The 24,529-nt window shown below is 39.1% G+C and overlaps 1 protein-coding gene, 1 long non-coding RNA gene and 1 other non-coding gene across 10 annotated transcripts in view; 1 reads left to right on the top strand and 2 right to left on the bottom strand.

Annotated features, from left to right (window-relative positions):
• LOC131492303 (uncharacterized) overlaps positions 1–1,871 on the top strand; it is a 106,242-nt gene extending 104,371 nt beyond the window's left edge. The window contains exon 5 of the long non-coding RNA XR_009252300.1: positions 1,706–1,871. This is a non-coding gene — a long non-coding RNA (uncharacterized LOC131492303). The remainder of the gene's footprint in view (positions 1–1,705) is intronic.
• The window catches only part of PDE4D (phosphodiesterase 4D), a 725,514-nt gene that overhangs the window by 153,906 nt on the left and 547,079 nt on the right, over positions 1–24,529 (bottom strand). Inside the window, exon 6 of one of the 8 annotated variants that reach the window (XM_058691178.1) lies at positions 2,447–2,751. The exons of the other annotated variants lie outside the window; for them this stretch is intronic. Within the exon in view, the coding sequence (XP_058547161.1) occupies positions 2,741–2,751 (11 nt within the window). The 3' untranslated portion in view covers positions 2,447–2,740. Of the gene's footprint in view, positions 1–2,446; positions 2,752–24,529 lie in introns of those variants that run through there. 8 annotated transcript variants of the gene reach the window in all.
• Positions 16,139–16,247, bottom strand: LOC131489662 (U6 spliceosomal RNA). The gene has a single exon (XR_009250673.1). It is a non-coding gene; the product is annotated as a U6 spliceosomal RNA (small nuclear RNA).

Below are 24,529 nucleotides of genomic sequence, written 5' to 3'. Positions count from 1 at the left end.
AAGTATTTCCTTTGTTCTTTGTCTCGTTAAGAAAACCAAGCGCGCTGTGAGTCACAAGATGTGAGTTCTGGCCACTGACCAGCTGTGACCACTGAGTACTAAGACAAGTCTTCTCTCTAAAATGGACCCTGTGCTGATGATCAGTGAGATCCTTTCCAGCACTAACAGCCTATTATTTCACACCATGTTACTTTTCCAGATGAACTAGAAGGCTGTAAATGGTATATTCAGAGAAGACAAAAGGGGACAGAGTGAAAAAAGGGTGTAGGAGTGTCCTCAAAAAGCAAAGAAAAAACACTCAATGAATGCTATTCATTAGACTGTTAATGAGAAAAAAAAAAAGATAAGCAGTGTTTTGAATATTGATCTTCACGATATTTCAGCTGTTAAAATTATAGTTAATTGACTGTATACAACAGGGCTTTGTATGTCTTAGGCAAGCATTTGTTGAGCACTTTACATTTAGGTGCCAGGGAGTTTGATAAAATTTGGGTTTAATGAAGTCTATCCTGCAATAGCTTGCAAATAAAGTGGGCAAGTAAGAAAAATGCAGATTAAAAAAAGTTTATTTATTCATTTTGAGAGAGCCAGAGAGAGAGTGTGTACACGTGGGAGAGGTTATGGAGTGTGCAGAGAGAGAGTGTGCACACGTGGGTCAGCTCAGGTCATGACCTCACCATTGGTGAGTTGGAGCACTGCATCAGGCTCTGTACTGACAACTCAGAGCCTAGAGCCTAGAGCCTGCTTCCGATTCTGTGCGTCCCTTTCCCTCTGCCCCTTCCCCACTCGCAGCTGTTTCTCTCTCTCAAAAATAAACAAACATTAAAAAAAATTATAAAAAGTTGGAAGCCAAACCAGCTGAGCCACCTGAAAAATGAAGATTTAATATAAATTTCCTAAAAAGTGACACACAAGTCACATCCAAACAAAATATCATCCTAGTTGAGTAAACTAGGGTTATGACTTAAATGGTTTACATGTTTAACACATGTCTTTGGATCTCTCTTTTAGAGATCCTTTCTCTTCAACAATTTAAAAATGATTACCCAGAAGCAACTGTGTTGTTATTTTATACATGCTATTACTCTTTTAAAAAAAATGTTAAAATAATGTGTTTTTTTAGAGAATATATACCCATTAAAGATATTACAGTAGAAAATATATACCCATTAAAGATATTATAGTAGAAAACGTAGAGGAGGTTTTTCTTTAATTTTAAAGAAAAGAAAAGGTAAATTTAATGGAATGACCACTTTCAAGTGCAAGGGTGTATTTGTTGAATGCTTTTTGTGTGTTGCATGCTCTCCATAGAGTCTCATTTAATCTTTGTAATAACTATGGTATTATCACCATTCTGTGTGACAGATGATAGAAATGAGACTCATGGAGGTCCAGTGATTTTTCTGAATTCACCAGGTAATTAATTAGGAAAGTATGATAGACTCTAAAACTCATGTTCTTCCTATTTTCTCAAGCTTCTTCTCATTCTTAGCACTTCTCTGGAATTGTGTGTACAGGCAGGAGGCAGAGGGCACCTGCTTTTCACTTCTGAAGGACAGAAATGGATGAAAAAAATAATCCTGTGAGATTTGCTGACCAGCTTGGGTTACAAAAAAATGTACATCTATCTTCCCTGTGGGTGTTTTTGAAAAAGCAGATTCGCAGTGAATGAACTTTAAATACAATTTTCTATTTTCCTACAAAGAATGTGCAGGTCCTTCCTAGAGATTTAAGACCACTACTGAACAACAACAACAACAACAACAATGATGACAACAACAACAACAAAACACTCTGTCAGAGAGGGGTAAAAGCTTGCTTCGTTGCCATACAAGATATCCTATATCTAATATCGTCAAATCCTAATTGAAAACTGCTGATTTCATTTACATAGTCCCATGTTCAGGTAAAATATGCATTGTTTGTAATGGATATAAATATATTTACAAATGGATAAGAAACTTTTATGATATGTCTCTGAAGACAAGTTTAATAGGTTTTGGAAAAATATAATCTTGTTCTTATTTTTAAATTAAAAAAATTATTTATTTTTGACAGAGACAGGGACAGAGCATGAGCAGGGTAGGGGCAGGGAGAGAGGGACACACAGAATCCAAAGCAGTCTCCAGGCTCTGAGCTGTCAACACAGAGCTTGATGTGGGGCTCGAATTCACAAACTGTGAAATCGTGACCTGAGCCAAAGTCGGACACTTAACCGACTGAGCCATCCAGGCATCCCAATCTTATTTTTAAAAAATACTGAAAAAAAAACACAGGAAGATTTTTTTCCCTATTGATATCTTTCAAAATATTAACCTAATAATATTAAACATTTCCTATATTATATTTTTAAAAGGTTGCTAGAAAATACATATCTTACTTTTATACACATAAAATGTGTTTACATAGCACAAAAGAAACACCATTTCAAATTTTAGAACCCTTTGAATTTTGTATTTTGAAGCATGAGGATATATTATTTATTAAAATGTTTTCAATTATGAAAAAATTTCCTAGGTTTGAGGTATAATCCCTAAAAGTAGTGTAGGATAGAAATGTAATATTTTCAAAGCCACTGAAGACGGTCATTTCCTTGAAGTGAGTAAATGAGATATTTATTTCATCAAGAAATGGAAACGGTCTGACTCACTTTCTTCCAAATCAAATAATGCGGTCCAGTGAAAATTGTTGAAAGAGTTTTGATTCTTTTATTCCCAAATTGGATTTGGAGAGTTTCTTCTTATTCAGACTCTGTCGCGAGCAAAGCAGCAAGACTGAGACTTAGATAATGTAATTGGATAAGGCTTTACAGAAAAACTGCAGAAGATAATCGTGTATGACTTTATTTCTTCAGTAAAAAACATACCTTGATAAAATATATAGAAATGTTGAAAAGAGTATATTTAAATTAGAATTCTACTCCCCTTGAACAACTCTTTCCCACCTCTGACCATAACTTCAACAGGTAAGGACATGTCAATTCCACACAAATTTGAAAAATTGACTATTTTGCACTTGTGTTTCAAATATTCCTTACAATTCAACAAAAAAGAAATTCTTATGCTGCAGTTGAGAGGAGAGATAGGTACATTTAAAAAGTAGAGAAAGAAAGACCTCTTAAGAGCTTTCAGTTGAACTGGAGGAGAATTTTTCTTAAACCCAAATATTGTCTACACCATAAAATCATTTTTAAGAAGGATTGCTTTGAATAAAATTGATAAAATTCAGTGCTTGTCAAAGCTGCCTACATTTTTCAATGAGTTGGGCAGTGTGAGTCATCTAGAGTCTCATCTTGAATTCAACCCCTGGAAACCAAAAGTTGTGAAACTCTTTAAATCTCTACTCCTTTAACACTTCTCTAAATAAATGGCATTTAGAACTTTGTAAGGTCTGGTTTTTGTCTCCAAAATCCTAAATCGGATTTTAAAATCTTTCTACAGTAACTCAAAAGAGTTTTAATTTAGGAACTATATGTCCTCATGTAGATTCTCTTGCCAAAATTTCTGTTTCTCTCCAATGGTGTCCATCAAGTGAGATACGGTAACTACTTCCCCCCATAAAATTCTATCATTTGAATAGTGTTTTCTTCACCTTCTCCTTCTATTGTCTCCACAATCTTTTAGTAGGAGAACTGTTACAATGTCACCCATACTAAATTGTATTAGGCCCAGTGTATGATTTATTGCTATGAGGGGATTTTCAAATGTCTTCCTAACTCAACAGCCACTGTCATCATTTATATCTGAGTTATTTCCTGTTTTTCTTAGTTCAGGTATGACTTGCTACTGAAGCCAGTGATCTTTACTTTGTAAGTTAGTCATGTCATTATTGGAAGTATCCTCAATTAGAAAAACAAAAACAAAAACTCATTTTCCTAAACTGCTGACTGTCTTGGTTGGGATTTTGGCAGTGGTGATTTTAGATTCCTATCTCTATAATGTATAGGCTATGTGACCTTATTTCAGTTGAGAGTAGAGGAGGAATATTATATTTTAAAAGTGGGAAAGAAACAGTAAGACCTTTCAGTTGAACTGAAGAAGGCTTTTCTTTTTTCTTCTTATTGTAACTCTTCAAATATTGTCTAAACCCTCACGTAATTCCTCTTCTCTAAGTTTCTGTGTTCTCAGATGACAATGACAGACCTGCACCTCACATAGTATGGGGAGGGGGAAATAATAATGCAAGTAGGAAGCTTAGCCCAGCACATGGCATAATAAGCACTCAGGGTAAGTTATGTGTTACTACTTTGGGTATTAATTGTATTTTACATACAACCTATTCTCCCTGAAATACATCCATCACTAATGAAGACGTTTTAGAAGGAACTCCATGGATATTGTTATTCATTGGACCTATAAATAAGGATTCACTGGAAATAAAACTATTTACTAAAGGGTGCCTGGGTAGCTCAGTTGGGTAACTCAGTTGGTCCAACTCTGGGTTTCAGCTCAGGTCATGATCTCACGGCTTTGTGATTTCGAGCCCCCATTCGGGCTCCATGCTATCTCTGTCTCTCTCAAAATGAATAAATAAATAAACTTAAAAAAAACACTTACTAAAACCAAATACAGATTATATATATCATATGCGTGTGTGTGTGTGTGTGATTTTAACATTTATTTATTTTTGAGACAGAGAGAGACAGAGCATGAATGGGGGAGGGTCAGAGAGAGGGAGACACAGAATCTGAAACAGGCTCCAGGCTCTGAGCTGTCAGCACAGAGCCCGACGCGGGGCTCGAACTCACGGACCGCAAGATCATGACCTGAGCCGAAGTCGGCCGCTTAACTGACTGAGCCACCCAGGGGCCCCTATATATAATTTTTTAAGAATTGGTTTTGTTCTAAATAGGTTTTGTTCTAAATAATGAAAAAAATATTTTCATTATTTTCAGGTACATGTGATTCAAATACACCAATGATGTTTATTGTTCCAAGGAAAAGCTAACTAGTATTAGGCTGTGGAATCCTGTAATGCTTTTGCTTAATGTGAGCCTGGAAATGTGGATTATGTGTAAGAAAGAGAGGCTAGACCTATTTTGGTAGTAATGGTACTCATCATTGCCTAAACCTGGCAATCATTAGCTCACAGAATTTGGTGCTTTGAGCAAAGGCGTTAATTATTCCTCTCCTCCCTTTCTTCAAGAGTATCCCTTACTTAAAGACTACCATTTTCTCTTAAACTAACACACATCCTCAGGCTTAACTAGACAGAAAACCAAACATGGAAGAAATTGATGGGCAAACAACAACGAATCTGAGTGCATATTCCCCATCTGATTCCAAAACTAATGCCAAAGTCAGTTTGGTCAATAGTACATATTTCCTCTTAATCACTGAGGTGTCAATAGAAAGAAGAATTAGGGGTCAACACCTTTCCATAGTGTTAAGTTCTTTCACTAAGGTACCAGGTTCTTTCAGGTGCTATCTTATTTGGATTTTAATTTGTCCTAACATTCCTCCAAAAACGATTACAGCACACCACATCACTGTATCCATTTAACTCCCAAACCACGGGGAAACTGGCTGCAGCTTCAAACAACACTATTAAAAATTCCACAGGGGAACCTTGGAGTAGGAATTCCAGGCACAAGTACAGCAGAGGGACAAAGAGAGGCTGTAAAGACCTTGAGTGATACTGGGATGGAGATTTAGCAGAATTTCAGAGTCTGAAACAACAGTCCTTAAGATTCTTATGTCAGGTTCCCAGGGCTGGTTCTGTGTGGTTGTGCAGGTTTGTTAAAAGTAGGATAAACTTCGTCTCTCCTTGCCTCCCTTGAATATGTCTTGTCAATAGATTTGTGACCCAGTGTAACTACAACTCACAAAGGCTTGGCAAAGTTGTCCAAAAAGAGGCTCCCTGTTACTGGGCCTTGCAAAGAACAGCAGACTCATTAGTGCATATTTTCTCTTTGAACCTGGATATCTTTATTGTGCCATCTAAGCAATTAATTGGAAGTCTTCTGGTGAAATCCTGACTCTAAGGGTTTAAAATGCAAGCGCAGAAATTAGCACAGCCAGGGCTACATGAGAGGCCCCAGGCATCCAAATGTGAATGAGTGTTTTGGAAATCTAGCAGACTTAATGGATTAGTCTAGAGTCCTGCCACTTGGGAGGTCCAAATTCAGGGCCTTAGATCTGGGAAGAAGATGTTACAGTTGTGTTGGTAAAGGAAGAGTCGGAAGAAGAAAGAGCAAAAGAAGGAAGAGGAGCCAGTGTGGCCTTTCAAAAAAAGACACCTTTTCTGTGGGGGAGAACAGCAGAGCAGCTCATGCTTTCAAGTTCTTAAACAGAATCATTGCAAACTGAGCGTAACAACAGAAGAAAAGGGGTTTGGCATAAACTTGTTCATTCTTCTTGATTGGCTTACATGTTTCTGGATTCTTCTTAGAAGATCCAGTCTGCTAGACATGATTATTTATTTTAGCAGGAGATTCCAGGAGGACAGGAAAGCTGGGCTTCTTCTGGTCTGCCACTCTCGTGGAGTTTTTCCTCTGTATCACATATTTGGAATTTTACATTCTGCCCTGTGAATATTTGATTAATAGATACCTCCCTTCTCCTGGCTCCCAGGCTATAGGGACTCAGGACAGGGATAATGCTTCTTTTGGTCATCATTGTAGCCTAAGAGCCCTGCTTAGGTCTGGCACATGGAGACCATCACAAAATTACTTGTTAAAAGAATATTATCTAAAATGTGAAATAGACCAGGTCTGGAGATCTAACCCAAAGGTAAGCAATTCATGGGCACACAAGTAACAATGGCCTCTAATAAATGTGCCTAGAATAAAAAATTGTCTACTTCTAGTTATAAATATGCAGGTTCTATTTAACTGAAATTGTCAATGAGAAACTACAAACAAGGTAACTTGTGGCAGGAGAAATAAAGAAAACAAAACAAAAGCATGTATAGATGGTCTGAAGTAAAGTCAGAACTAGAAAAGCTATAGCAAAGCTGGGACACTGAAGAAGTAGGTTAAGAAAAAGAAAACACCAGACATGCAAACAAACAAACAGGAGAGTCTCAAGAAAGATACTCTATGTCCTACCCCAGAAGATTAACTTGCAGTTCTCTAGAACTGTGATGAGTCCTCCAAACTTTCATGCCCTAATCCTTGTAAGAATGATGTGTATTTTGATCTAGTTATTTCTGATAACTGAGCCAATCTGATGGAAATGCTCCCATATGCTGATGCGGGACCTTCGTGAATTACTGTGTGAAGATGCCTGCTTGTTGCCAGTAGCCTGGGACCTGGAGTGCTTTCTTGGAACTCTCAAGAGTGGTTCCAGGAAAAGTCACCCAATAACCTTAATTCAAGGAAATGAAACTCTTCTGTTTTGTACTGGCTGTTTGAAAATATGGTCACTTGAGTGAAATAGAATTTCTTCCAAGTACTACATCATGGTATACCCCTCAACATTTACTGCAGTTATACATAGGAATTTGACTTGTCTTGAATCGCACAGTCCTAGAGTTGGTTTCTGTTTGCTGCCTGGAGCTCACTTCCTGGTAGTGATCTTAGCAAGATGCATCATCTTTTTCAACTCACTGGAGACCATCTGGGGTTCAACAAAAACCTAACTTGCAAGATATCTGGCAGCAATGAAATTCCCGTTTATAACTGCTATATAATCATGAACAGCACTCCTTCTGTATAGGAGCAGAGTGGCACAGGCTTTTCTTGAATCTATACTTGTGCTTAAAACCACACCCCCCTCCTAACTCATGCACAGATGTTGGGAAAACAACTGTAAAGAATGACAGAGGGGCAGGGTCTCAGCGGCCTGGGAGACACTGCGGTGAGGAATGAGGAGGTATCATGAGGGAAGAAGGGGGTGTATTCTGGAAGCTTGGAATTAACATGGTAAATAGGGTAAGGAAAGGGACATTAGATAAGATATGGGAGATCATAGAGAAATAAGCGAAGGAGGCAGAGCAGAGAGTAGGAAAAAAGGAGACAGGATAAAATGAAAGGAAAAATGGGAGAGAATGCAGTGGAGAATACGAGAAAAGAGGAGCTATGGAAGAAACAAAAGTGAATGAGAGTGAAATGAAAGGGAAGCAATAGATGGTTGTTTTCTGGGTATAGAATCTGAAATATAACTACCAGGGTTTGAATCCCAGCTGTCAACTTTTCAGAATAATGATTATGGGAAATAATGACTATCAGCCTCAGTTTCTTCTTCTGCAAAATGCTGTAATAATCCTACCTAACGAAGTTGTGAGAATTGTGTGATCATGTGTGTCATCTTAGCACAGATTGTGGCACAGAGTTGGTGTTACTGTTAGTGAGGTTAGAAGAGAGGGGAACAGAAGAACGAAGGAAGAACAAGATGGAGGAAGTAGGAAGGAGAGATATTTAGATAGTAGAATGAGAAAGAAAGAAGTTAATGTCTCCTAATGATTTTAACCTTTCTTTACCCATATTATAATTCAAGTTTCTATGCCCACTATATTATTTCTACATGTTTTAATGACAATTGGGAAAAAACAAGTACATATTGAATGTCCTTTTTAAAATGTATTTTTATATTGAACTAACCTATAGTAGGTTGTATTTCTTTAAAAGTTGAAATTATTCCCTGGAAATGAGTAAGATCAAGGCTACATGATGCTAAACCAGTCATCCAAAAAACCCATTTATTTTCCCTTCCTCCTTACTGAATTGACCGGCCATTTGATGGAACTAAATGAATTGACTGGTTATTCTGAAATGTGTTAACCCAGCTATAGCCTGTAGGAAGAATAGAGCACCTAGTGTTCTTGGTGATGTACCTTTCCAAGTTTCTCTCCCCAACACTAACCACTTCCTTTTACTTGAAGTCATTTTGCTTTTCTCATTAGTCTCACAATCCAGGGCTAGTGTTGGGTACTGAGGCATCCCTCAGCCCAAGACCATAAAACAATGTAATGGAATTGGACCAAGTATAAAAGGAAGGAACTATGGAGTTAGTTGTCCTTACACTCTCAAGAAAAAAAGAACAGTGGAACGGTAGGTAAAGTATGAAAAAGATATTAAAGAGATCTATTCTTTTTCTTCCAACAAATAACTTTATTTTTTTAGGTTCATTTATTTATTTTGAGAGCATGCACACACAAACATGAGTGGGGGAAGGGCAGAGAGAGAGAGACTCCCAAGTAAGTAAGCTCTGCACTGTCAGGCTCCACGCTGCCAACGTAGGGCTCCAACTCACGGACCATGATATCATAACCTGTGTCAAAATCAGGAGTTAGACGCTAAACTGACTGAGCCACCCAGGCACCCCAAAGAGATCTATTCTTATATTAAGGAGGAGATAGGAAGCCACAGCCCAAATCAGAAGGAGAAAACTCTTCATACTCCTTGCATAAGTGCTCCAAAGTGCCCTTGGCATGGAGCTGTGCACTTGTCACATCACAGACATGCCTCCTTAGAATTTCCACAAAGCTGGAGAAATAGTGTGCTCACAGACTTGCCGTGAGGTGATAGGCCAACCTTCAATGACCATGAGTTAGGCTACTCTTAAATGCCATTCAGAATAAACCGAAAGGAGTTTTATCTTTTTCACATACACATGCCCTTCCATAGGACCATGCGAGTTATTTAAAATAGTGGCCAATGAACCTAGGCCAGTTATGACACTGCTTCTCACATTTTTCTCATTCAGAGGTAAGACAATAGAGAGGTCTCCCATTATTCCCTTCTGTCAAAGGGGTTAAGAAGCATAGTTTTATTCCATATTCTTTCCTGTGCAGGAGAAACAAAGTTTTCAGTGTTGCCTTCTACTGCCTTATGTTTTGCTTCTACACTCTATTTAAGCAATTTTAACATGTTCTGAGAGATCTGTGTAAGGACCTCTTGACTCCGTGTCCAAAAGACCTGAAGACACAACAAAAGAATTAACATCTTATTGGGGAGGCAACAGGAATAGAGAGGCAAAAACTACAATTTTTAGAACAATTTCATTAGAGTTATGCCAGAGGTAGCTATGGGGGCTATGGGAGAAAAAGGGCCTGGCCCAACTTGGGGAACAGGGCAGGTCTTGGATTCAGGTGTCATCGTACCCAAACAATTAGGTGAACTGAGCCAAGAAATTAAGAGAAGAAAGTGAGGGGTACCTGGGTGGTCAGTCAGTTAAGCATCATGGTTCATAAGTTCGAGCCCTGCATCTTCAGCACAGAGCCTGCTTGGGATTCTCTCTCTTACTCTCTTTCTACCCCTCTGCATGCATGCAAGCTTACATTCTCTCTCTCTCTCCCTTCCTCCCCCACCCTCTCTCCTCTGTCTCTCCCTTTCTCTCTGTCTCTCTCCCTCTCAAAATAAATAAAAAATAAAAAGAGAGCAAAGTGAGTTCTAGATGGCAAGAAGAGAGAAGCAAATGCAGATAGCTATGAAACATGGCACACATGGACGGAAGAAGTTGGCTACTGGAAGAGGCAGGTGGGTCCTGTGTACCACTGCCAAGGAGATCAGATTTTATCTTCAGGCTTATCACAGAAGGGTTTTAAGCAGGGAAGAGACATTCTGAGACTAATTTTTCAACTATATCAATTTGGTTGCACGGCAGAGCAGACAGCAAAGTTAAGGGGAATACACAAAAGACAGACTATTTAAGAAAGTGGTTCTCAAATGTTTTGATATATAGTAAGAAATACATTTTCATGGAAAAAGGCTATGAATGTTTGTGTGTATGTCAACAATTTCAGAAAACAACACTTATCCTTGATATTATAGATGTGACTTTACATTGTATTACTTTCTATTCAATTCCATCATATATATATATATATATATATATATATATATATATATATATTTTTTTTTTTTTTTTTTTTTTTTTTTTTTACAAAATGCTAAATGCAACTGACAGTTTCAAAATACTACTTCTGTATTCTGGGGTGAGCTGATGAGTACCTGATCTGGAGAAATATCAGTGGCATGGAGAAGAGAGAACAGGTTTGACAAATATTTATGAAGTAAACTAAAAATACAGTTATTTATTTGATGGAGGAGTGTATGATTTCCAAGTTTCAGTCTAGGATAAAAGTGCTGCTTAATTGACAGGAAGAACAGATCTGCAAAGAAACAGAAGTCCAGTTTTGAACATGTTGTATTTCATTTTTTTAAAAATGTTTATTTTTGAGAGAAAGAGAGAGAGAGAGAGAAATAGAGTGGGGGGGGGGGTCAAAGAGGGACAGAGGCACAGAATCTGAAGCAGTCTCCAAGCTCAGAGCTGTCAGCACAGAGCCCAACGTGGGGCTCGAGTCATGACCTGAGCCAAAACCGAACGCTTAACGGACTGAGCCACCCAGGTGCCTCTTGAACATGTTGTATTTAAATGGTGGAGTATCATCAGGCACTGTGCTTTTGTAAGAGTCTGAAATCAAGGAGGAGTTCTGAGGACAGGGAGTTTGGGGAATACCAAGTTTGAAGGTAAAACTACATAAGTATATGTAGGCATCTAGAGAGTGCACAAAATGAGAAAAGCAATGAGCCAGAAACAATGTTTAAGGAGGGGAACGGGGGAGGTAGACATAGGAAGAAGAGTAGTCAGAGCAGCAAAAAGAAAGTAGAATTGTTTGGGAGAGAATGGTTCCTAATAAATACGTGTTGAATAAATATTTACAGGATAAATCAATGAGGAGAGGGTTTCTGACGGATCTCTAAGATCAGGGCAGAGAAGGCAAAAAAGAGCTCCCTGGACACCATAGTGACAGTGGTGGGAGGAGGTGTGTATGAGGACATCCTCCTACACTGATGTGAGGAGTGCCTGGGAGGTGAGAAGGTGGAGTGGCTTGACTGAGAAGGAAAGGACAAAGAAGCAAGCAAAGGGATCAGCAAGGGTTCTGCTACCGGGCTTCACTATTGTTTTGTTCTGTATTGTTTTTATGATTGAGACAGACATGAATAGGGAAAGAGGCAGGAGAACAGGAGAGATTGAAGAAGCGAGAAAAAGAAAGGAAAATAGAAGGAGAAAGGTCCTGGAGATACTGCGAGGAGAGGTCCGAGGGCACAGATGCAGGGGTTGACTTCAAGCAGGAAAGGGATGGGTTGCATTACCTGCTGGGACAGGAAGGGAGAACAGGATGGGTATGGATGTCAATGAGAGGATACAGAAACTGAGGAGGTTCATGTCTTCACAATGAGTTTCTTGATTAGGCTGCAAGTGAAGGCATTTGCTGAAAGGTGATGAGCAGCTGTGGCGCCAGGAGGCTTCACAAGGGGAGGAAGTTTGGAACAAGCACCAAGAGAAGTGAGAGGGCACAGAGCAAGGATGAAGTGTCAAGTGGCACTGAGGGTCCCGTTGAGGTGAATGCCTTGACTTTATTTGAATCCATCTTGGAGTGATGTGGGATTTTTCCCGCCGGAGTTCAGATAAGGATGTGGAGCAGGCAGATAAGAAACTGACAGTGTTGGGTTTTTTCCTGAGAGGTGTAAGGAGAACAGGATGGCAAAGAATTTGAAATAGAGCCTGGGAAGGCAAAAAGGAGAGGAAAGGAGATGGAAATTCCCAAATGAGGGGATTGCCGGACAAAATACTCTATTTCCCAGTCTCCCTTGCAGCTACACGTGGCATACAACTGAATGAGCCAAAGGAGATATAAATAGAAGCATGCTGTGGGGTTTCTGGGAGTTCTCTTCCAAAGAGAGGGGATGTGCTATTCTTCCTCTCCTCCCCTGTCTTACTGCTGGCAATTTAGATGTGATGGCTCTCTACATGCCATCCTGGACCATGGAGGCAAAGCCCATACCTCAGGGATAGTAGAGGAATCATCCAAAAGAATCCTAGATCCCTCACAATGCTAGAGCAGTCACACCAGCCCTGGGCCACCCACTCTGGCTCTCTTTTATAGGAAAGAGAAATAAACTTTCATCTTGACTAAAGCATAATTTTTCAGGTCTCTTTCATTCCAGATGAACCAAAATAGTGTGCATATATAGTGCCTGGAACACTTAGAAGGCTGCCTTGGAAGAGAATGTTAACCTTCCACTGTGTAATGCCACGTAAGGAGCACATTTTACAGTAAGCAAAGAAGCTTTGGTCTTTTTAGGAGATTACAGGCTGCTCTTGATTTGAATGGAGAGGAAACAAAAGCTGACACTTGCATTTCTTCATTAAATTTTTTAAAAATAAAAAAAAAGCCACATGGATGTTATTGCTTTTTTCCTGTGATGGCAAGCAGTCGTCTCTGTACTTTTTGCAAAGAAATGTATTAAGAGTAAGGACAATATTAACACCCAGCATGACACATTTCCACGGTCTTACATTTTTTTTTCCTTCCCTGAAGGGTCAGAATTCCCATCAGGCGGCATAAAATGAGTGGTCTAAGCCCAAGCCTAGTAAATCACTGGTATTGCGTTGTTTTTAAAGTGACCAAACAGCTGTAGTTTTCAAGGTCAGCTGAATCATCTGCCAGGGTCACACGTGTTTCACATGTCAAGAAACGTATATGGGTTCCACTCCATGCAGGATTGTATGGAAAAAGACACTTGCAAACAAGTGATCTGAGGACATGTTTCCAAACAGCTGCTATGGTTATGTGGATAAGAATTACTACTTAAACTGTGTTGAAGACTCTGTTTCCAATCAGTCAAAAAGAATATTCATTGCAATTCATAATGTCCACGCTGAGAGGGCCAGTTTGTGATCATGAAGACACATAGTAAGTATTCGATTAGGATACAAAGTAACAGTATATGATTGCTATTATAATCATAGTGACCTTTTTCCTGTGCAAGTGGGAAGAATGTGTACTGGGTATAAAAACAACACCAACCAAACACATAATTAAGATGGAACCTAGTTAAATAGCTAAGGATGGAGGACTTCAAGTAACAAGACTTGGCTAATACTTCTCCCTCCAATTCACGCTGCAGGCAACATTGACTAGAAGCTAAAGACGTGACTCTTGGATGCTAATAACTTCCTTAACAAGTTGGAGTAATTGGTATTATGGAGCCAGACTGATGGCACAGGGAGGGGATGACCTCAGGATTTAAGGAGTTTAGGAACAGAAAAACATGTTTTTTAAATTCACATTTTAACTCAGAGCATAGTTAGAGATGTCTGGCTTCAACAGAGAGAAGGAAAAAGCTACTGATTTTTGCAAACAGCTCCTCCAGTGGGTTGCCCTATCTCAAAATGGATAATTGGCTTTGAAGAGTAGCTCTTAGATTGAATTTTTATTCAGTTCTCATAATGTTCTTGGTATGTGCTCTTCAAAGCCCACAATCGGCCTCCTCATCTTGTTGATATTTACTAGTCCTAAGGATCTCTCATGTGTGAGACATGTTGAATGAACACTGCCTTCTGACCAGTTAACCCCTCTCTGCATGTTTCAAGGTTGGCTTCTGTATTCTGTAAGCAAAATAGCAGGCACCTCCAAGTCAGCAGAGTGGCGCAGACAGGCATAGACAAATACTCACTCTAGCTAAGTATGGGCTCCAGTCAAGCTGGAAAAGGTCTCTCAGCTCTGAGTCACTTAGACAATCAAGTCCCTGAACATGTTTCTGTCCCTAATATTTTGTTGCTCTAGGCAACCATCAAGTCCACACGAAGACTTCTGCCAACTGGCGAGGATGACGAGCCAGGGGAACCAGAATTTTCTTTTAACTCTTTGTTGAAAATTCAAAATAGCAAATGGTGGGTATCAAAGACATTCTCTAAAGGATCTATATTGGGAAAAGTGGAATTCATATATTGATTTAGTGTATCTTTTCACCACTACTTAAGGAAGTATAATGATAGAAAATAAAGGCAATCAGAAGCATGCATTTTTTAAAAAATTAAAAAATGCACAAAAGAGCTAGTTGGATTTTTAGATACTTTTAGTAATCTGATATCCTCATTTTATAGATGAGAAACCAGCTTAAATTACGGACCCAAGGTTAAACAGGGAGTTAGTGACAGCTGGATTTATAGCTTTGGTCCCTAAACACTGGGGTTACTGCTCTTTCTACAAGTTTCACAAGTCCAGTGCCACATGCAGAATGAAGGAATGTTAGTAAATCATAAGTAATCACCTCTTTTGTAATAGCAAATGGTCCTGGATGAAAAGGGCTACTTTCCTGGGTAGCTGGAAGCATTCCTAAATGTCTGCAGCTATGTAGTGATCATCCAGGAGGAACACATAACTATTCTAAACTATCTGAAAAGCATTCATGGTCTATCATTGCTCATCTGAATTTGATCTTTGCTTCCTCTGAATTCTTAAGACACTTACTCTCTGTGACACAATCCTGGGAGTATCTAAGATTCTTGATACGTTTTTCATATGTATAATTATATCCTGCTAAGTCCTTGTAGGTAGGATTAGGTCACATTCATTTCCATTTCCCTGAAACCCAGAGTACAGAATTAAACATGTTTTTGTTCACTGGTTGATGATAAGTCACTATTAATTTTATTAGCTCTAGTAGTTTAGTAACAATCTACTTATCCAGAAATGGTCCAGGAACGTATACTATTCAATACCAGGAAATAGGTGTAAAGAACCCCAGAACAGTCAATAAATGCATTTAAAGACTTACTTGTTAAAAAGTGGAATCAGGTCTATAAATACAGAAAACAAATTGATAATTCTTAAGTGCTACTTCTTCCAGAACACATTCCATATCTTGCTTTAGATCTCCAGCAGAGAAGTACTAACATTTTCTCTGCCTTTCTTTTTAGAGGTGCCATTTGATGCTTGGGCTCAAAGAGACAGAGATGGTGGTGTGGGAGTGGCTCTCCTAGTTTTACTTTTTCTTTGTAGGGAAACACCTAAGGAGATCTGTCACACTTATGAATCTAACCTCTTTGAAGGTCTTATTTGAAAGCAGATTGTGCTACACTGTGCACAAAGGCATTTTAAATTTGCAGGTGTTACTGCCCAAATTAACAACAATACTTTGAACTTTTACAGAACCTTTCATCAAATGATATCAAAACAACTCAGCTTATAAAGCCTTAGGAAGCTGGTGGACAAAATATCCTGTTGATATATAATTGGGAGTTTACTGCATTAGCTATGTTAGTGATTTGTTTCAAGTTCCCAGACAATGGTATGTTTAGGCAAAGGATACTATTTTCTGTGGGCTACATCTCCAAATTGTGATATTTAATCTTGAAAAATTAAAAAAAAAAAACCAATCGTTTTCTTTTCAAATTTTTTGCTGAATTTTAGTTACCAGTTCACATGGACTTGCTTGTCATCCTTGGGCAAGTGCCGTGCTATTCTTTTCTCTATTGTTCCAATTTTAGTATATGTGCTGCTGAAATGAGCATAGAACCTAATAATTATTTTTCCCTCTTAATTTGGCCAAGCATAGCTTCTTTCTGGTGATCCAGAGAAAAGCTCATAGAACACACTAAAATGGACTTCACCTGTGGTGAAGGAGAACCATACTTACCAGTGGGTTTTAAATGAACAAAAAAGTGTCCTACAAATCTGTTTGAGTCTTCTGGTTATTATTATTTAAATGTGTAGCTGTGTAGCATGTTTCTCCAAAAATGCAAATCTAATCTTTTTCTGTTTTTCTCCTTCTGGCTTCCTTCACTCTTTTTCCTCACATACAATGCCCTCAACTGGGAACAGGGGTGCATTCCTATTTTCCCAGATTTTAAATCTGTTGTAAAGTAAATATGAGCAATATGTGTCTGAAATGTTTATCAGACTATGGTTTTTATTTGGTTTTGTCTTAGCATATTAGTTTTTTTTTTTAATTTTTTGCCCCATTTCAATGGTTTCTTTGATGTCTTGTTTTGACCAGCTGCTGAGCTTTTTGTGGCTGTCCATTTACATCACTTTAAAAAATGGTACATAAATGAAATTTGAACAAAATGAACAGTACTTTCACATTGTTTCAAAATCAAACATGTTCCTAAGGAATCTGATTTATGGCAGATGGAGAACAAAACCTTCCAGAGGGAGGACTGTTAAATGAGTCTTAATTGCTTGCATATGAAAATATAGTGACTAAGATTGTGTGCACAATTAGGAATTTAAACATGTAGAAAAGAGCTGGCCGTGGAAACATTTTAGCAGGCATAGCTAGTTTGTATGAACACAGACAATAGAAGACAAGTTAGTAAAGGAAAATAATTTTAAAAGAAATTTAGTTGTTTACTTCATCATTCCTTATGTCAAGCTTCCAATTGTAAAGATGATTCATTTACCTCTGAAACTCAATGTACACTAAAAAAAAAAAAAAAAAAAAAAGAGGTTTATTTAAGAATTAGAATTTCTTGGGGCGCCTGGATGGCACAGTCGGTTAAGCGTCCGACTTCAGCCAGGTCACGATCTCGCGGTCCGTGAGTTCGAGCCCGGCGTCAGGCTCTGGGCTGATGGCTCGGAGCCCGGAGCCTGTTTCCGATTCTGTGTCTCCCTCTCTCTCTGCCCCTCCCCCGTTCATGCTCTGTCTCTCTCTGTCCCAAAAATAAATAAAAAACGTTGAAAAAAAATTTTAAAAAAAAGAATTAGAATTTCTTTCTCAGTCCCTACTATGTGCCAGATATTAGGCTTGGTGCTTATTCATCTCACTTAATCCTTAAAATAACTTTCTGAGGTAGGTTAGTTATTAACTTGCATTCTACAGATGACAAATTGAGGCTCAGAGAATAAGTTGCTTCAAAGTGAAATGGCTATCAAGTGATATATCCAGGGTTCTCTGTATTTATTGAATGAAACCGAAGCCCAGTTTCTTACAGTGCCTAGCTCTTCCCCTGGAAAAACACATACCTTTCAAAAAAAGTAACACTAAGGGTGCCTGTACTTTCAGTTTTGCGTCAAACTGCTTTCCTTGTGTTGGGTGACACGGCGTGGTATGGCTGGGTGGACGGGCCAAAGTTGGTCAGATCTGGGAGCAGGGGTTGGGACAAAGATGGTAGATTTAGACACACAGGCCAGAGCTGGGTGGCCTCAGAAGCTCCGTCAGGGTGTTGGGTTGGGAGGGCAGTGGCCAGGTGGAAGGATCTAGTCAAGAGATTCAGCGCTTCAGTGGCTCTGTAGGCAGCAACTGTGGGGGCAGGGAGGTTCCACCTGATGGTTCTGCCACAGCACGTGGTACTCAGTCTAGCTCCCCACAGCTAGGGTTTGGGCCCTCCTCCTTATGATGACCCGGATGTTCCAAATGCATAGTACCGTGTTCTATCGTGAACTTCCGTTTGTCTTCAGAAATCTAAGACCATGTCATGCCTCTAATGGACCAAAGTGTCTTTTCCATGGGACCTCAAGTCGTCCTTCAGATTCTTTCTCCTTAGGAAATCTTCACCTTCCTGGAATGGAGGTATAGGCTGTTTCTAAGGACTTTGATGAGGGTCACTATGTGGATATCCAAAACTAAAGTTCAAACAATGAACCTTCAAATAAACGTAGAACCCCAACTCATTCATATACTGGGGTCTACTTACATGTTTTTTTCTCAGAAAGTTGAAACGCTTAAAAACAATCTGTCTCTATTATTCTGTATTCCTTAAAGTAAACCCAGACCACAGTTCATTTAAATTACTATTAAGCCAAGATCATAGAAATGTAAATTATTCCTCACTTTGATTCCTTATAAGCAAACCGGGAGCCACAGATCATGAAACTCTGTATAGAACTAAGCATAAACGTGTGTGTATTAAATGGTCAGGCAATCAAGTCACTTTTGTACCTTCAGAGGAACTGGATTCCCAGGGATACATTAATGAACAAATGTCATCCACATTCCTAAGAACCTTAATATTATAAAGAGCAGCAAGCTGAGAGATATATTAGCAAAATAAAGTGTGTTGTGGCCAATTTTCTTATCTCACTATAATCAGTAATAATTTGGGGTCCACCAACATGTATTTCTCTTTTCTACCAGTACCCTAATTTGTTTCAGGAAATTATCTGGTGTCTCCATTGGATAATTTTAATAATAGCATAGTCCAAAGTGATCAAGTGCTTCCTATGTGCCATGCATAGTGCTTAGTTTTCCATAACTATCATCTCAATTTTCTTGAACTCCTTATGAGAAAATTACTACTATTATGCCTACTTCAAAAACCAGGGACTTGAGTATATGGAAGGTTAAATGAAGTGTTTGAAGAAAAGCATCTGTAAGTGGCAGAGCTGGGATATGAACCCACATAATCTGGCCTTATAACTTAGGCTCTTGGTACTACCTTATGCTACATAGTGTGGGATAACAGCCCGATGTCCTGTTCTCCTTTAGCCAAGACCCAAGACCCAAACTAGACAAGTTAGACCCCTTCATTGGAATTTAACTCTTAGACATATTAACAAAGAAACTCAAAACAGTTATAGGAGGCTCTCTAGATTGCTCCTGCCATGAGAATTCCCCTTCATTTGTGCCTTTCTAGCACTCTGAAGATGAATGGAGTCCTTCAACCCTGATCCTTCAGCCTCCTGACTAATTCTCAGGGAATTGGAAATTATTTCCAATATTCTATTTTACTGAAGTAAAGTATATTCCATTTTACTAGATTCTATTTTACTTAAGTTAGCAGAGTTGGGTTTTACCTTGCACTGGAGGATCATTGCTGATGTACCATCATTTAAGGGGAGGGTATAAGACAGCCTAGAAGAGAGCTGGGTGAGAATCCTCAAAGAATAGGATGCTGAAGGACTGTAAGTGCTCAGTGATAATGGGATAGACACATTGAGAAATAACTTTGTAGTATAATACCAGGTTGATTTCCTCTGCTTCCCTTTCTGTTGAAATGATGAGGGCTTGGGCCCCTCTCTCAGCCAGTAGGGCTGGGACACACTGGCCTTCTCCTTTATCTCCAGGACCTTCAGCAGTTTCCAGTGAAGAGAACTGTGCTGGAAAGATCTTCAGAAATGCAGACTGTACAAGTTGTGTTGAAGAGGCAAAAAGACTCCCAGAGACCGTTGCATTCCTCTCAGAAACTGACAGGATTTCAGATGAAGCTGACTCTTTCAAAGTGTCCCCTGTGAACACCTACCTATATGCTTGCTTATTCTATATGTTGCCATCACTCTACAATCCTAGGACATTGTCTTGGGATTTCCTTGCCACGTATTGGTATTCTCCCAAATACCTCAAAATTGTCTTATCCCTTGGAGTGGATTCATTTCTAGAATTAGCCTGATCCAGACTATTCTGACATCCTGTTTGCTGACTAGCATTGGTAATCATATTGGAAACAGTATTTCTTGTCAAAAGTGAAGCATGACAGTAAACCAATGAGGTGACTCTTTCCTCTCTGGCCTATAAACTATTCCCAAAACTATTTCTAAAATACTCTCAGCAGTGGCATCTGGACTAAAAACAGGTACATTTTACAAAGGTAACTACTTTGAGGATCAACATGAATGGCACAATAGCATCTACTGATAGTTTTGTAATGCACATTGATATATAAGGCGCTTTTCGCCTTTTAGTAAGAGTTGCCATTTATTATTACCAGACACTGTGACAAATTTTCTACATGCATTATCTTGTATAATCCTCAAAATTAGGAGGACATTATTATGAGTATCCACCACATTTTGACAGAAAAGAGTCAGGGCATAGAGTAAGTTGTCGAAGGTCACAAAGCAGGTAAGCAGGAGAGCACGGCTTTCGTGAAACCCCGATCTCCTGACTTCTGAGCCCTCTTCTTCTCTAGGTTCCCACGTGTACATCAAATTCACAAATAAAACTTACAACAGTGTGGAATTTTTTTTTCAAAATAAAAACCTGCAGGAAAAGAAAACCTAGGTCTATTTCTATGTAAACAATTCTTGTTAAACAGCACAGTCACACAGTCAGAGACTTGAAGTGTCTCAGAAGCACTTGCCTGTTCCTCAACTTCAATCTCTCAGTTCCAGGACTGAGAGTCCTTTTCTGTCACCCTCTCTAGTTATTTGGAAGACATTTACTCTTTTACAAGTCTGTCTTCTCCTTTCTCATGCTGTTAAGTTTTCCCTAAGTTCCTGAACTGGGTCCCCAGGACTCTTTGCAGTGTCTGAGCTAAAATCCCAGTGCAGACAGCTTCCTGGTTCTGTAGGAAAAAAGACCTCTCATCCTGACTCATTTCTTCCTCACTCCCTTCCTCCTGCCTTTCCTGATTTTAGCTATTTGTCTATCCAAGCATTTGTGAACCCTCTGCTTTCTTTTTTACTTAATGCTCTTTGTCAATCAACAAAACACATTTGATCTTTTTCAATTCAGAAAACTTCTAGGATGATGGTTCTAAAGCTCAGGGGAGGTATTTTATGCCTCACTGGGTCCCAGAGCCTAAACACAGTCTTTCACAACCTAGAAACAGAGAGAGAAAGGGCAAACTCAGGAGGGCACACAGAAAAGAGATTCTCCACATAGACAATTCAGTGTGCAATATGCAAATATCAAAAACATACCAGAAAGAAAAAGTCATAAGCACCCATGTAGAATACAGTGAAGCAGAAATACTTCCAGACTGCCCACAGTGCCAGGAAGGAACCACAGAGAAAGAGAGAGGATAGCACACTAAAAAGCACTGGATATTTAGACATCAGAAATATCTAAAGGAAGTGCTTCTGGGGGATAGAGAGCTAAGGAACTTCATGGCTAGAAATCGTACCCAAGAAAATATAACAGGTATGATGGGCTTATCAAGAGTCTAAAACAAAGACATGATGAATCTTATCACTTGTAGAAAGTGCCATTTCAGGGGTTAAAAGTGGTCCTAGGAGCAAGGTGAGTGGGAGCCTCAAGCACTGCTTTTTGCCCCTAAACTTCTGACATACTCTACATGAGGCACTTCTCACACAGACCACACTGCCGCTCCCTGTGGAAGTTCCTGCCAGGGTACTCTCAGGAGGTACTTCAGGAGAGTCAGGAAGAGGATGGTAGGAATTAAAGAATGCTTCAAGAATTCTACATCCTAGGCAGGAATCCTTTCCTTAGCTTATGTAACTGAGTTCTTAGGGTTTCCCAAAGGTTTCTCTGTATCCATAGACTTTATCCATTCTCTTTTTTAAAAATGTCTAAGTTTATTTATTTTGAGAGAGAGAGAGAGAGAGAGTGTGTGTCGGGAAGGGGCAGAGAAAGAGGGAGAGAGAAAATCCCAAGTAGGCTCCACACTGTCATCACGAAGCCTGATGTGGGGCTTGAACTCATGAACTGTGAGATCATGACCTGAGTCAAAACCAAGAGTCAGATTCTTAAGCAACTGATCCACCTAGGAACCCCAGACCTTATCCATCATCTTATCCTACTATCCATTCATATACATTCATAACAGGACCATATAAATTTATTTTCTGTCCTCCTTAAAAAAAAAAGAAGAACAAAAGAACAAGAAAAATTCCTAGGGAGTCACTGTCCTAGGGAAGAGGCAAATGACAACAGATTGTATGTTTGTTTGTTTGTTTTTGTGCACATGTCAATAGATCTTAAGAAGGGAAACCTTAGTGATACTCCTTTGAGTCAGCTGTAATCTACACTTTGTCATTTGTGGCTGTATACCGGATCCTCATACGGTTTAAAGGAGGTTATGCCTGTAGAGTCTTCAGTAAGTATTAAATGTCAGAAAATGTTACCTTTTATTAATGTCAGTATCCATACCATCTCCAACGGATTTTCTAAAAGTATTTTCTGAGATGGTAAAAGAAGGCTGCTCGAAGTGAACTCTCTGTTGATTCATGGAGTCAAACAATTCAGTGTCACATTTAACCAGTAAAATTTGGGAAATTAGACCAAAAGGAATTTTCACTGCTTTGCCCCACCACAGTAATGTATTTCTGAGTATGCCTAGAATATTTTCTACAGAATACATGGGTGGGAAGCCCTTTGTGGGTAAAGGGAGCAACTTAAGAATGCAGCTTTTGTTTTCTTTCTTTCTTTCTTTCTTTCTTTCTTTCTTTCTTTCTTTCTTTCTTTCAGGAAACTTGGTACTGTGTCTAAGAACACAAAAACAATACAGTTACTAAACATAACATTTCCCAAGCCCGCTCCCACCCTCACACGCAAACATGGACATGATACTTCTCTTCTAGGAGAAGAGCAAGCTTGTCTAATTAAAATCTTGTATACATTTTGAGAGATAACAGCAATGGCAGCCCAGTAATGACGACCATGATGACGTGCTTTACACTGATAATAGTATCACCTTGTCTTTCCTTCCTAATCACACAGCACTTCACACATAGTATCTTGTTTATCTTAGACTGTATTGTTTGTGACATGGGGGTGTGGATGTCACTAATACACTTTCCAGAAAGACAGTGATTTTCCAGCAAATTACGAGCAACTCAATGACCCCACTGTGCACTGGCACTCTCACCCACATCATTCAGTATTCCATGATTCTCCCAAATTTGGCTGACCAAATGGATCATCTGGGAGCACTCATAAAGACTGTGAGTCTTGTCCCAAAGATTCTGTTCTGGACTGTCTGGGAATCTATCCTCTTATTTTTGTTTTAAAGCATACCCTGGTGATCTCTTTTGGTTAGGCAGGTTTGGGAAATACTGCCCTTTTCAAACTCAGGGCAGTAGGAAGGGATATTGGCTGCAGTGGACTTGGGTGAACATTCAGATCCTCTCTTTCTGTGGTAGCTTTGCTCAACACTGGAAGGATAATAGAACAGTCAAGCCATAGGCGTCATAGGCTCAATAATCAACAGATAGAGTACTGTCCTATCTGAGGGATATTATTATTATTTGAAAATATAGTTAATTCTTCACTGTGGCTCCCCAATACTGAGATATCATTAGGCAGCATCTCATTAGTACCTTTTCCAAGTGAGAAGAGGCAAACAGTTGAGACCCAAAAAATACATGTTTGTCACTAGAGTCTATATAAAATGATTAAGCTATCGGCCTTTGGTACTTACTAGTCAACAGCTAAGAATGTCTTAAATTTAATCCATTACACATAATTAAAATGTATTAAATGTGTGCCTAATGCCCACTTAGCACCTTATCATGTAGTCTTTAAAATAGTAGCATTTTTACATGATTAAAATTTTGCCATAATTCATGTAAAAACCTTTTTATTATAGGTTTTTATAACAAAATAGAATTCCTACAGTATTTATTATTATTGGGTTGTTTTCCATCTTTTATGCTTATATACATGTGCTGTGATGAACACCATATGACTTCTGTTCTCACGTCTTTTCTCATCACTCTTCAAGGTAATCAACTGCCAAGTATTCTCAACTCTGTCTCTGAAAACAGTTGTCAGTCTATCCCCTCATCTTCACTGGAAGATACCACCACCCGAGTTCAGAGTTGCGTTATCCTTAGTGTGTACTTGACAGATAACAGCCTGCTAATGAGGATGGGGCTGCCTCCGGTCTCTTCTTTTTGGTATGTTTTCTATCCTGCTTCCAATATTGTCTTTCTAAATTATATACTTGCTCCTCTGCATAGAAACGACTGATGACTTGGGGCACCTGGGTGGCTCAGTCAGTTAAGCGTCTGATTCTTGATTTCAGCTGAGGTCATGATCTCATGGTTCCTGGGATTGAGCCCCACCTCAGTGTCTGCATTAACAGTGCAGAGCCTGCTTGGGATTCTCTCTCTCTCTCTCTCTCTCTCTCTCTCTCTCTCTGACCCCCCCCCACTCATGCTCACTCTCTCTCTC

Source organism: Neofelis nebulosa, chromosome 1 (assembly GCF_028018385.1).
Source record: "Neofelis nebulosa isolate mNeoNeb1 chromosome 1, mNeoNeb1.pri, whole genome shotgun sequence".
In the NCBI taxonomy this organism is placed as follows: Eukaryota; Metazoa; Chordata; class Mammalia; order Carnivora; family Felidae; genus Neofelis; species Neofelis nebulosa.
Note: the sequence above shows the minus strand (reverse complement) of the source record. Positions and strands in the feature narration are given on the sequence as shown.